Raw genomic sequence first — 12,146 nt, 5'->3', positions numbered from 1 at the left:
TTCATCCAAGATCTAGTGAAGACCACAACTCCTAGTCTTCCTGATCTTGCGAAATATTAATATCTGAAATATAAGACTGCATAGCGAGTTTTAAGTCTCGGGGAGATAAATGGCGTATATAATCTTCGCGGCAAATTTTTTTTTTCTAAAAAAACAAAACTTGGCCATGCAACAAATACCTCACATTTATTTACAATATCGTTACCCCTTTATAGGATGGGGAAAGGGGGTGGTTCATTTGAAGCCACCTGGTCAGGTGAAATAAATATGTGAATAGATGAACACAAAAAGAATTTCGAACTGGCCCATGTTTTCTTGTTAATTTGCACTGTGATTCAGTAATCATTAATATACCCCCCACTCGCTATACGTCTATTAAGGCGACTTGGTAGCCTTGATTGAACACATGCTCAATCGTCAATATGACCGACGCTTTACCCGCTCAGGATTCGCAGTTGACGAAGATAAGAGTACTTGTATTCTTTTCCCTTGCGACTCTCAGCTTGATGTCAGCTTTAGATGGAACATCCATCTCCGTGGCATTGCCGGTAAGCAATCAAACCGACCACCGAAAGAATCTATCGGCCTAACTCACAAGGTGTAGATAATTTCACATGAGCTCCATGGAAGCGCGATTGAGACATTCTGGACCGGAACGTCATTTCTACTAGCATCAACTGGTACGAAGCTCGAAAAAGTAACTAACAAGCCCCTCACCATAATTAACGTTTTCCTTGCTAGTATTCCAACCCAATTTTGCGGCCTTTTCCAACATCTTCGGTCGTAAGGTGCTTATCATGACCGCCTTGACATTCTTCTTCGTCGGCGCTCTCATTTCTAGTCTCGCGAAAGATTTCACATCTCTTATCATCGGTCGTTCATTTCAAGGCGTTGGTGGTGGCGGGATCAATGCGATGACTGAAATTATCATCACGGACATCATTCCCCTACGTCTGCGAGGACAATACTTTGGCATTCTCAGTGCGATGTGGGCTATTGGATCAGTCACAGGGCCAATTCTTGGAGGAGGATTTGCTCAAAACGTCACATGGGTAAGTCTCTATATGATGGGGTAAACGTTGACAACGAGAAAACTGATTCATCCCGCCCACCCACAGCGATGGATCTTCTATATCAACTTTCCTTTCATCGGTATCGGCGCTGTAATGGTTCTCATCTTCCTCAAATTGAGTCGAGTACCCGGCTCGGTTCTGAAAAGACTTAGTGAGGTCGACTTTACGGGAACTGTCCTTTTTGTGGGCAGCATATCCTCCTTCCTGATTCCGTTAACCTGGGGAGGAGTCGTCTATGCTTGGTCATCCTGGCATACGCTAGTCCCACTGATTGTTGGAATTATTGGCTTGATAGTATTTGCTGTCTATGAAGCCAAGGCTTCTGCGAACCCTATTATCCCAGTCGCTGTTTTCCAGAACCGGAGCATTATTATATGCTATGTCACAGACGTTCTCCATGGTATGGTGCTTTGGTGTATCCTATACTACTTGCCTCTTTATTATGAGGCCGTGAAAGAATACTCTCCAATTATCTCTGGGGTTGCCCTCTTTCCCATAACCTTTACAACCGCCCCATCATCCGTTGTGGTGGGGTTTTTGATCAGTCGCTTTGGCTCTTACAGATGGGCAATCTGGCTAGGGTGGGTGATATCAACACTTGGATTAGGCATAATGTGCTTGATGGATATCAAAACCTCGGTTCCAGCTTGGATATTCTTGAACCTTGTGGGCGGAATAGGGCTTGGAATACTGTTTCCAGCCTTGGCCTTTGCGGTGCAGGCCTCAGTGGATAGCGAGCATCTCGCAATTGCCGTCGCACTTTTCAGCTTTCTCAAGTCTCTAGGGCAAGCAATAGGAGTGGCTGTTGGTGGGGTTGTATTTCAGAATCAGATGTTCAAAAATCTGCAACAATATCCTGCATTGGCACCAAGAGCGGCGGAATACAGCCAGGATGCCGCCGGGCTTGTACAGGTCATCCAGGCTATGTCAAATGGTCAGGATAAGTCTGATCTCAAACAAGCATACGTTGATAGTTTGCAGATTGTTTGGGCAATATGCTGTGGATTGTGTGGCCTGGCTCTGGTGTTGAGCTTTGGGACAGAAAGCTACAATGTGGACCGGGTTTTAGACACGACACAGGGTCTGAGAACAGAAAACGCTGGTAATTTGGAGAGCCATCAACCAAAGGATAGCGAGAAACGGGAGAAATCAACTCTGGCCCCGTAGATGCAATGCAAATGCATCGAATATCATGCGCAATGCAGGGGCGTGCTACCTTGATGTTTTAGTTGAAGTGGCACCACCAGATGTGATTCCACCCAGCACGGTTCCAGTCTCTAGGCCCGACACCACACTGCTTTGGCTTAAAATTGATAACAGTATTTTCTTAGGATATATCAACCTTATAATACAAGTAAGCTTAGTCATCCCACGCTGTCTATCCTGTCCTTTTGTAAGTGCTGAAGGCTGTTGCACCAACTTGATACTAATACCAATTTGGTTCCCCGATCTTATCAATTTTGAACTTTTACTCACTGTCTACCGAGATGTCTACGGGTAGTCCAGAACCTCCTACTGGAGGAGGAACCCTCTATCTTGGGAGCGAAACCCCCATTCTGGCTGTATGGGGTGGTGTCGGTTTTACGAGAGTGCCCTTGAAAGACTTACGAGACCTCTACGCTCTGCACAAAAACGACCTCGAAGAATTCCTCCAGCGCTGCAGTAAAACCATGCGGTCTCTTGCTTCACATGAAGTTGAGAGGTCAACAGACAGTGTGCAGCACGACCTTATGGAATGGATTACCGACTCATCGCGACGACCGCCGCCCGGTCATGCCCTACCCGCCGAGGTCTCCGGCGTTGTGACTGCCGTTCTGCAAATTTCTCGCTATGTGATAATGTGCAGGAGGTGTAGGTTGACTCCAGGAGAAATGGCACAGTCCTTTTCGGCGTTTTCAGGTCATTCAGTCGGCATCGTAGTCGCCGCTTGGATGGCGGTGGCTGACTCATGGTCGTCACTTTATGAATTGACCGACGTAGTTATGTCCGATATTTACTACGGTATACGTCAGGCAAGCTCCACATGGGACCAGAGAGTCAAAGTTCCCCAGGCGACAGCAACCGAATGTGTGCGACGAGGCGAGGGCGCACCCTCCTCAATGCTCTCCATCACAGGCCTCGAACGATCCAAGATTACCAAAGAAATCGACGAAATTAACATGACACTACCCGAGGGTCGGACAGTGCATTTGGCGCTCATCAATGATATGGACTCCTTTGTTGTAGCTGGAAGCCCAGAAGGTCTGGTAGCTCTGGCTAGCCGGGTGAGAACACCACAATCATCCGATGTTGATAAGGCGCACACCCTGCTTAAAGATCACCAACCCCGATGTTCCCTTCAATTTGTTGCCTCAAATCTGCCTTTTCATTCGCCACTTCTCCAGAAAGCAGCGACCGAAATTCGAAAAAAGCCGAACCAGCGCCGACTTCACAGGGATAAGATATTAGTACCCGTATGGGGCCTAGAATCACTGGTTGAGGAAGACCCGAGCTTGGCAGATAACCTGGAGCATTGTCTCGTTGAGATGAGTCTTTCAAAACCTGTAGACTGGCCTAAGACTTTGGATTCCATGAGTGGGCGGTGGCAGGTGCTAGACTTCGGACCTGGAGGCTCCAATGGCATCGGAATGGTGATCAACAAAATGAAGGCGGGCACTCAAAGTAAAATATACACAGTTTGTCCCGTGGAGCGTTGGCGGAGAAGCACTCAGGACAGTCCCTCGGCCAATCTCATCTCGACTTTATCCATCGGTCCAACTTCGCGACAATATTCCAATGCCGAGTTCGTGGAGCGGGAAGTCTCTGGACAGGAAACGAGAAATGCGCGGGTCGCGTCCCGTTTCATGCATGCTATGGGTTTGCCAAATCTTCTGGTAGCTGGCATGACGCCAACAACCTGCGATCCAGCCCTCGTTGCATCTATCATGAACGCTGGGTTTTATGCGGAATTCGCAACGGGTGGCTACCATGACGCACAGTCATTGGAAAATGCCGTTTGGACATTAGCGAAATTGATTCCACCCGGTCGACTCATAACTGTGAATGTTGTCTATGCAAATCCTCAAGGTCTCAGTTGGATGATCCCACTCTTGGCATCACTTGTTCGGAAGGGCTGTCCCATTGGTGGGCTAGTCATTGGTGCTGGCGTTCCATCTGCACAGATTGCTGCTGAATACATCAAAGTTCTGGAGCTTTCATACATAGGCTTTAAGCCAGCTTCAGTTTCTGCTATTCATCAAGTATTAGAGATTGCCAAATCTCACCCCACTCTTCCGGTTCTCCTTCAGTGGACCGGAGGACGGGCAGGGGGGCACCACTCCCTCGAAGATTTCCATCAGCCAATTCTTGAAACTTACCATGCTATCTACGAAACGCCGAACATTCTTCTAGTAGCCGGGAGTGGCTTTGGCGACACGGAAGGGTCGTGGCCTTACATTTCTGGGAAGTGGTCAGCTCACTTTGGCCGAGAGCCGATGCCCTTCGATGCAATTCTGCTCGGGACTTGTATCATGACTACCCTAGAAGCAAACACCAGTCACGGCGCCAAGCAGGCTTTGGTCTCCGCTCGTGGTGTAGCTGATGAAGAATGGACACGTACCTTACAGGGCTCTACAGGGGATGTCATTTCCGTCATATCGCACTTGGGAGAACCAATGCATGTTCTTGCTACTCGTGGTATGCAGTTGTGGGCTGAGCTAGAAAACACCCTATTCACGCTCCCCAAGGACAAAATGATCACAGCACTTCATTCTCGCCGTGAATATCTCATCTCCCGATTGAACGGTGACTACCAGAAGGTCTGGTTTGGATTTGACTATGTCTCGAACAAAGCTGTGGATCTCGCCGACATGACCTACTTTGACGTGCTTCGTCGGCTCATTGAATTGCTCCACCCGAATGTAAAAGGAGACTGGACTTTCCCGTCATACCAAAAAATTTTCAATGCGTTCCTCGAGCGAACCATGGAACGTTTTGATGCTGTTCCTCTCGACAACGCGATTACCCCACAAGAGAAACTGGACGCGGTGGCCTCTGCTATACCACATTCCGCCTCACATTTCTTGTCATTCCAAGACACACACTTTTTTGTGGATCTATGCCAGAAAAGAGGGCAGAAGCCAGTTCCTTTCATTCCGATTCTTGACTCGGAATTTCCTGTTTGGTTCAAGAAAGATCCACTTTGGCAGTCAGAAAACCTAGATGCCACCCATCACAGGGATGCCGGCCGTGTGTGTATTCTGTGTGGCCCTGTAGCGGTCCAACATTGCAAAGAGGTCAATTTACCTGCATCCACAATGCTCCACCAGATCTACCAAGGTTATTTGTCCAAGGGAGCTGAATTGCCCCAATCAGCCGTGTGGTTGGATGAGAAATGTGACCTCTTGCACGCTCTCGAAATGGTCAATGTCACACTCAAAGATGATGTAATTCAACATCCTTTCGGGGCCCTCGATGCTGTGAACAGCGAAAGATGGCTACTCCTACTAGGGTCTCAATTAGGGGACTGGGGTAGGCGCCTCTTTGGAGCCAAGAAACTAATATCTCACGAACGGGCATATGAGAACCCAGTCAGACGCATATTTTCTGCCCGTCCAGGTACGCTAGTGCGGCTTTTAGAGAAGACCAAAGATGGCTACAATGGCGCAGAAATATGTGACCGCACTACTGGCTTAGTTGATGCGCGACTGTCGAGTAATGGAAGCACTATTACTGCAGTAATACTCAACAGATGTTCCCTTGGTGGTCATCTCCGTGAATTATCCCTTCAATTTGTTTACGATCCATCGTGTTCGTATGCTCCTATTGTGGAGATAACGGAAGGCCGCACACAGCGAATACTTGACTTCTACCACGGTGTACTTTTTGGCCCGATTATGATCCGCTCCAAAAGCGTAAGACCTCGGTTCATGCAGCACTCTTCTTTGTCTGTCTCAAAAGACCATGTACTAGCCTGGATGCGAGCGGTTGACGGCCAGGAACTAAAGACTGCAGATCCCCTGGGCCCCAATGGGGAGGTCCCCATTGAGTATGCTACGATCTTAACTCTGATGGATCAATGGCGCCATCTATTTACATGGGATTGGGATATCTCGAGGCTTTTGCATCAGCGTACCATGGTTAAAATGAGAGATGGCCACCGGATGCTTTCTGTGGGCGATGAAGTAAAGGTTACCACCCAGATTCGCGCTTTGCATAACCGCGAGTCAGGAATCGAGGCTGTCTTCGATGTTAGATACGAACGAGAAGGCGTAATTTTCATGGATTGCGTCCAGCAAATTATGATGCTCGGCCAACGAGCCGCTGAGTCCGACTGTTATGACTCCGGTGAACCCACCACTTGGATGCTGCCTCTACGGAGTGAATCGGATGTGCAAGCAATACTGGCCAGGCCATGGTTTTCTTTGGTTGCTGGCCAAGAGTCGTTGCATGTTGGTCAAAATCTGATCTTCGAGATACAGCGTGAGACTCGGCTGCAAGACGGTAGTTCCATCGCCACCACGTTTGGAGATGTATGGTTCCAGGAGTCGAAATATCTCTGTGGCAAGGTCAAGCATATGTGCAAAGCCACCCTTCCTGACGTTGTTGCAGATTTCTTGAAACGGGAGGCTTTCCACATGGGAGAACCGGGTCGGCTGCCACCACAGACTGGCATGACGTTCCAGGTCATCACTCCAGACAACAATATTGAATATGCTGTAGCGGGCGGCGACTACAATCCAATACACACCATTCCCACTTTTTCACGATTCTCGGGCTTTGAAGTGCCGGTCTACCACGGCAACCACACGATCGCCCTTGTGCTTCAACTTATCCGACGTGAGATTCCGGGCGCAAATGTCATTACACTTCGCAAATACGACGTATCTTTCTCTGCAGTGGTTTTCCCAGGTGAAAAGCTCATGGTTTTGGTGAAACATGTCGCCATGGATGAAGGGCGGGCCGTTCTTAGCATCTCTGCCCAGCGCGAAGGATCGGAGGAAACAGTTCTGGCCGCTGAAGTTGTGCTGGACCCACCCACGACAACACTCCTCTTCACTGGCCAAGGCAGCCAGTTCCAAGGAATGGGTCTGGACATGATTTCTGAAAGTCGTATATGTCGCCGTGTGTGGGCAGAAGCGGATGCATACTTCGAACATAACTGGGGTTCGTTATCCCTCGCTGCTATATCGGAATTGCTTACTGACATCTCTAAAATAGGATTTTCAATCACCCAAATCGTCAAGAACAACCCAAAACAAACAACTGTGAACTTTTGTGGAAGACTTGGCATGCAAGTGCGAAAGAACTACCTGGGTGTTCAGCAGATGTTGAGCGCTGGACCATCTACTCGCGAGCTCGAGCTCTTCAAGGGCCTTACTGTCAGGTCTCGATCATATACCTTCTTCAAAGAGGATGGTCTTCTGAGCATGACGCAGTTCGCCCAACCAGCTATATTTGTGCTCGAGAAAGCCGCGTTTGAGTATTTGAAGGAGCAAGGCCGGGTGCCTCTCAACTCACACTTTGCAGGTCACTCTCTCGGCGAGTTTGCTGCACTGGGCTCCATGACATCTATCATGTCGGCAACAGCGGCGTTGAAAGCAGTATTCATTCGTGGTGCCCTGATGCAAGCAGCAATTCCTCGCGATGCGTTGGGACGCAGTGCGTTTGCTATGATGGCTGTGGATCCGGCCCGTGTAAGAAAAGGTATGCTTGGGTTACAATTCCCGGCTTTCCAGAAATCTATTGCGTCGAGTATTCCTTGGCTAACCAGACCATGCTGTAGAATGCTGCGAAGAAAACATCTTGAGAATTATCGATGAGATAGTCAACAGCACCGGGCTTCCACTAGAAATGGTCAACTTCAATATCAAAGGCCACCAGTACGTCTGTGCAGGCGACAAACGGTGCCTTGAGTTACTGCAAAGAGTTACAGACGAGCTACACCATGGCAAATTGAGTCTTGACTGTTCTGCTATCCTAGTTGCCAAGTATTCCAGCAAGATGGCGACATCAGCCAATGGTGTTTCCTTGAGCCGTGGGACGGCAACAGTGCCACTCAAAGGCATTGATGTGCCATTCCATTCAAGCCTCCTAGCACCTATGAGGGGGGTATTCCGTACCATACTCGCTGACTGTGTGGATAAGGGTGAGGTGCAGCCAGATGTACTAGTTGGAAAGTGGATCCCCAATGTGACAGGAAAGCCATTCGCGCTCGACGATGCTTATGTCAAATTGGTTGGTGAGATGACTTCCTCAATGGGCTCTCAAATATCTGCGTGAGAGCACGGCTACTTGCATGGGGCTTTCCATGGTGGGAAATTTGATAAATGTCCTATCAATAGTCAAAATGACCGAGACAAGTGGTCAGCTTCAACTAGCTGAAATCGCCTATTCTCAGTGTGTCGAGTGGATCAATGTAATGAGACTAGATTCATGGTAGTTTTTGTGGTAAATATATTTAAGTCAAGCAGGCTCAGCAAATGTACAAAATCATGAATTTTATTCCCAAGACCATAGAGCAAAAGAGTGCTCTTAAAAACCAACGTGTTTAGTAAGCGCGCTGCACATTTTAGAGATAGCTCTAGAATGAAGATCATAGAAGAAACAGCGTATTCAATTCTCTAGCCGAGTAAAGGGACGAATAGAGAAGAACGGAAGGAAGAGAGGGGGGGTGTATGTTCATGACTAGACTGCGACATCGCCCGTCCATGGGCACTAGAAAGTGTCCACGGCCCGTGGGCCTTTTGAAATTTGACGCCCATCGCCCACCGTTAGACTGCGACATCGCCCATAGACGGGCGGGTGGGCAGTGCCCACGGGCCTTATGTAAGCGGGCGATGGGTACTATCTATACGCCTATAGACGGGCCCTACCCTTAGGGCCTATTGTCTATAGACACCGTAGGCGCCTATAGGCCTTTTTAGTAAGCAGAATTTCTTGACCTCGTGACCTACATTATTTGTGCATTTTTTCTCTGTATTTTTGAGTAATTCGATTATATATACAATAACTTGATACTACTGTCAATTTTCTAACCTCGGTCAGAAAAATAAACTGTAGAAGCCTTTATACAATAACTTAACACTACAGTCAATTTTCTAACCGAGGTCAGAAATAAGCTTTAGAAGCCTTTATATAACAACTTGATATATTGTCACTTTTTTAACCGGGGTCAGAAATAAGCCTTAGAAGCCTTTATATAATAACTTAGGTATTTATTATATTTATATATTCACACTAATACGATATAAATTGATTATTATTGGGTTTACTACGCTTCTTTACTTCTCTTAAACTAGGGCCCTTTTAAGTGCTACCCTTATCTCTATAATAAGGGAGATAAAGACTACTCTTATCTTCGCTGTCGACTAGCTCACTTCTAGACTTCCGCACGACCCAGTTTGGGTCGAAGGTCTCGACCCAGAACCCAACCCAGTCTGGGTCTGGGTCGAAACCTCATAACCTAGGCCCAACCCAGACCCAGTGACTGGGGCCCCAGAAAACCCAGTATAGCCCCAGTTCGACCCAGTTTCTGCATAAATTATGGTATAAATATTTAAATAATATACTGTCATTTTCCCCTGTTATGGTTTCTACATCGAAATACTACACTCTCTACTAACAAGGGAAAGGAAATTTTAAGAAATTACCTCGTTCTTCAAAGCAATATATCTGGTTCAAGATTAATTACTTCTTCAAATGCTTTATTTTATATAGAAAGGTGGTATATATTGGCTGCTGGTTTTCTTAAGCGTACGATAGTATTCTATTTAAAATACAAAGTATACCCTAAGTTGTAGATATATATATTCAATATATATCAATATAATATATATTTTTATCTATAGAGTAAAATAATTTTTGAATTTATTTATTTCTCTTCTTCTGTTTAATTTTAGAGCTTATATAACTATAGATAGATATCTAGTAAACCTTTATATTCAAAACTACTTACTACCTCTTAATCTACTTGGTATATACGACTTGAAGGGAGGGTAGGAAGAAATATTTTAAGAAGGATTAATAGAACTGGGGTGGGAATTGGGGTTTGACTGGGGTTTTACTGGGTTTACTGGGTTCTTACCGGGTTAAATAGGTTCTTACTGGGTTCTTACTGGGTTAAATAGGTTATAACTGGGTCTTGACTGGGTTATCTCAGGGGTATTTCTTTAGACCTATATAATTTTAGTATAATAGACCAATCAACAAGAGTAGGATGATTTACTATATTTGATATATTAATATTCCTAGACACTTCTACAACTTTAGTGTATTTCTTCCTTTGTACGTTAAAGAATTTCTCCCCTTATATCCCTTTGTATATATTATATATCATTCTTATATTATATCTCAAAGCTAACTTTCCGACTTTGTATCGTCGCTCTATAGTGGTGATCTTAACGATCTCTTATATATTTTAACTGGATAAGTCACACTATCCGTAAGTCAATATACAATCGACTTAAACTTCCGAAGACTAGATAATCCCCTCCTAATCCCCCCTTTATTGAAACGCGTTGGACCCGACCGTAGGAAAGGGTTTATTCTATACGATATAATATTATATAACGATTTTGTGGACTGGTAGTTAGAGACTAACTACAGGAGGAAAAGCAAGCTTAAATAGGATTCGAACCGCTATATAGAGATCTAGAATAGCTACTATCAGGTAGCTTAGGGTATTGATAGCGCACTAAAGGTTATATACAAGCGCTGTAGGAAGATCCTAGAGTATCCTTATACACTAAGCCCGAACAGTATAGGCAAAGCGCAGTATTATAGTATATTAACTATCTAGAAATATCGGAAAACGGCTGGTTGTTTACGGTCGGAAAAGGGGAAGAAAGCAGAGATTACAAACTTCCTACAAAGAGAGGTATATTTTATATTATAAAACTAAGTAACTATACTAATTTATTATTATTCTAGGGAGAGGTTTCAGTAAGTATACCCTTCTTATAAGAAGATTGGGAGGAGGATCTCCTCCAATTTCTTACTCTTAACCGGCTCCTATTCTATCTGATCGAGTATCTATTATTCAAACGTATTATCAATAAAGCTCGTTCCGCCCTATCCCCTCCAGTGATCCTATCTACCGATACTATCCGTCGCCGATTAGGTAGTCTAGTCAAAGACCGGCAGCAGCGTATCCTTCGTACACTACCTTCTAGCTCAAAGATATCTATTGCGCTTGACTGCTGGATATCTCTATTCTCGCAGGTATTTATAGCTATTACTGGCTATTTTATTGACAGTGATTGGGTATATCGTGAGGTACTACTTGGGTTTAAGCCGCTTTATAGTATATATACCGGCTCTTACCTAAGTAGTGTTCTTATAGAAACCCTAGTGGAGCACAATATTGAAGATAAAGTATTCGGGTTAATAATAGATAATATATTAAACAACAAGATATTAGCTACTGCTCTCCAATAGGCTTTGTTAGATAATACTATTATCACCCGAATACCATATCTTACCTACGTTATCCAGCTCAGCCTAAATCAGCTTCTTGCTCGGATCAAGGCAGTTCTATTAAATAAATCAGCCGAGACAAGGTAGATAGAGAAGCAGTTAAGGCTAGCCCAAGAAAATACAAAGCAAAGTTAGATCTCCTCCACACTGAACAAAGTCCGTTATCTTACGATTTACGTTAATACAAGTCCCCAGCGCAGAGAGACCTTTTACAATCTTCAGACAACTAATATCAAGATCGTTCCAATCTAAGATATAAAGACACGATAGAATTCTACGTTCCTTATACTTCGCCGGGTAAAGAGGCTATATACTATCTTCTCTTTATTCTGTACAGAGTATAATTGTGAGGAGATACTACTCAGCGAGTAAGAGTAGTGTTAGATCGACTATCTTCTTTATATCACCGAGCCCTTCTTTAATTATATAACACAGCTATTAAAGACTCGAGATATCACTGCCCACTATATATTTAAGATCTATAACAAACTATTCGATTATCTTAAGCGATCACAGGTACAGCTACGCCGAAAGCGTATCCTATAGAAGAAACAGATACTAGAGGCCCTTAAAGCTGGTCGGTCTAAGCTTAATAAGTATTACTCCTAAGCTAATAAT

The 12,146-nt window shown here is 45.2% G+C and overlaps 2 protein-coding genes across 2 annotated transcripts; both read left to right on the top strand.

The window, feature by feature from the left end:
• Nucleotides 1-422: 422 nt before the first annotated feature.
• On the top strand, nt 423-2,240 carry N7479_009432 (MDR family MFS transporter; the record flags this gene model as incomplete). The annotated part of the gene is made up of 4 exons (XM_057257125.1): nt 423-548; nt 605-680; nt 742-1,052; nt 1,119-2,240. 4 exons carry the CDS (start codon nt 423-425, stop codon nt 2,238-2,240), a joined length of 1,635 nt encoding a protein of 544 aa, XP_057104583.1.
• A 320-nt stretch (nt 2,241-2,560) lies between these two features.
• On the top strand, nt 2,561-8,333 carry N7479_009431 (Acyl transferase/acyl hydrolase/lysophospholipase; the record flags this gene model as incomplete). Its single annotated transcript, XM_057257124.1, has 2 exons — nt 2,561-7,757; nt 7,837-8,333. 2 exons carry the CDS (start codon nt 2,561-2,563, stop codon nt 8,331-8,333), a joined length of 5,694 nt encoding a protein of 1,897 aa, XP_057104582.1.
• Between the last annotated feature and the right edge of the window lie 3,813 nt (nt 8,334-12,146).

This window comes from Penicillium vulpinum (assembly GCF_028829585.1).
Source record: "Penicillium vulpinum strain IBT 29486 chromosome Unknown utg000004l_segment0_segment0, whole genome shotgun sequence".
NCBI lineage: Eukaryota > Fungi > Ascomycota > Eurotiomycetes > Eurotiales > Aspergillaceae > Penicillium > Penicillium vulpinum.
Note: the sequence above shows the minus strand (reverse complement) of the source record. Positions and strands in the feature narration are given on the sequence as shown.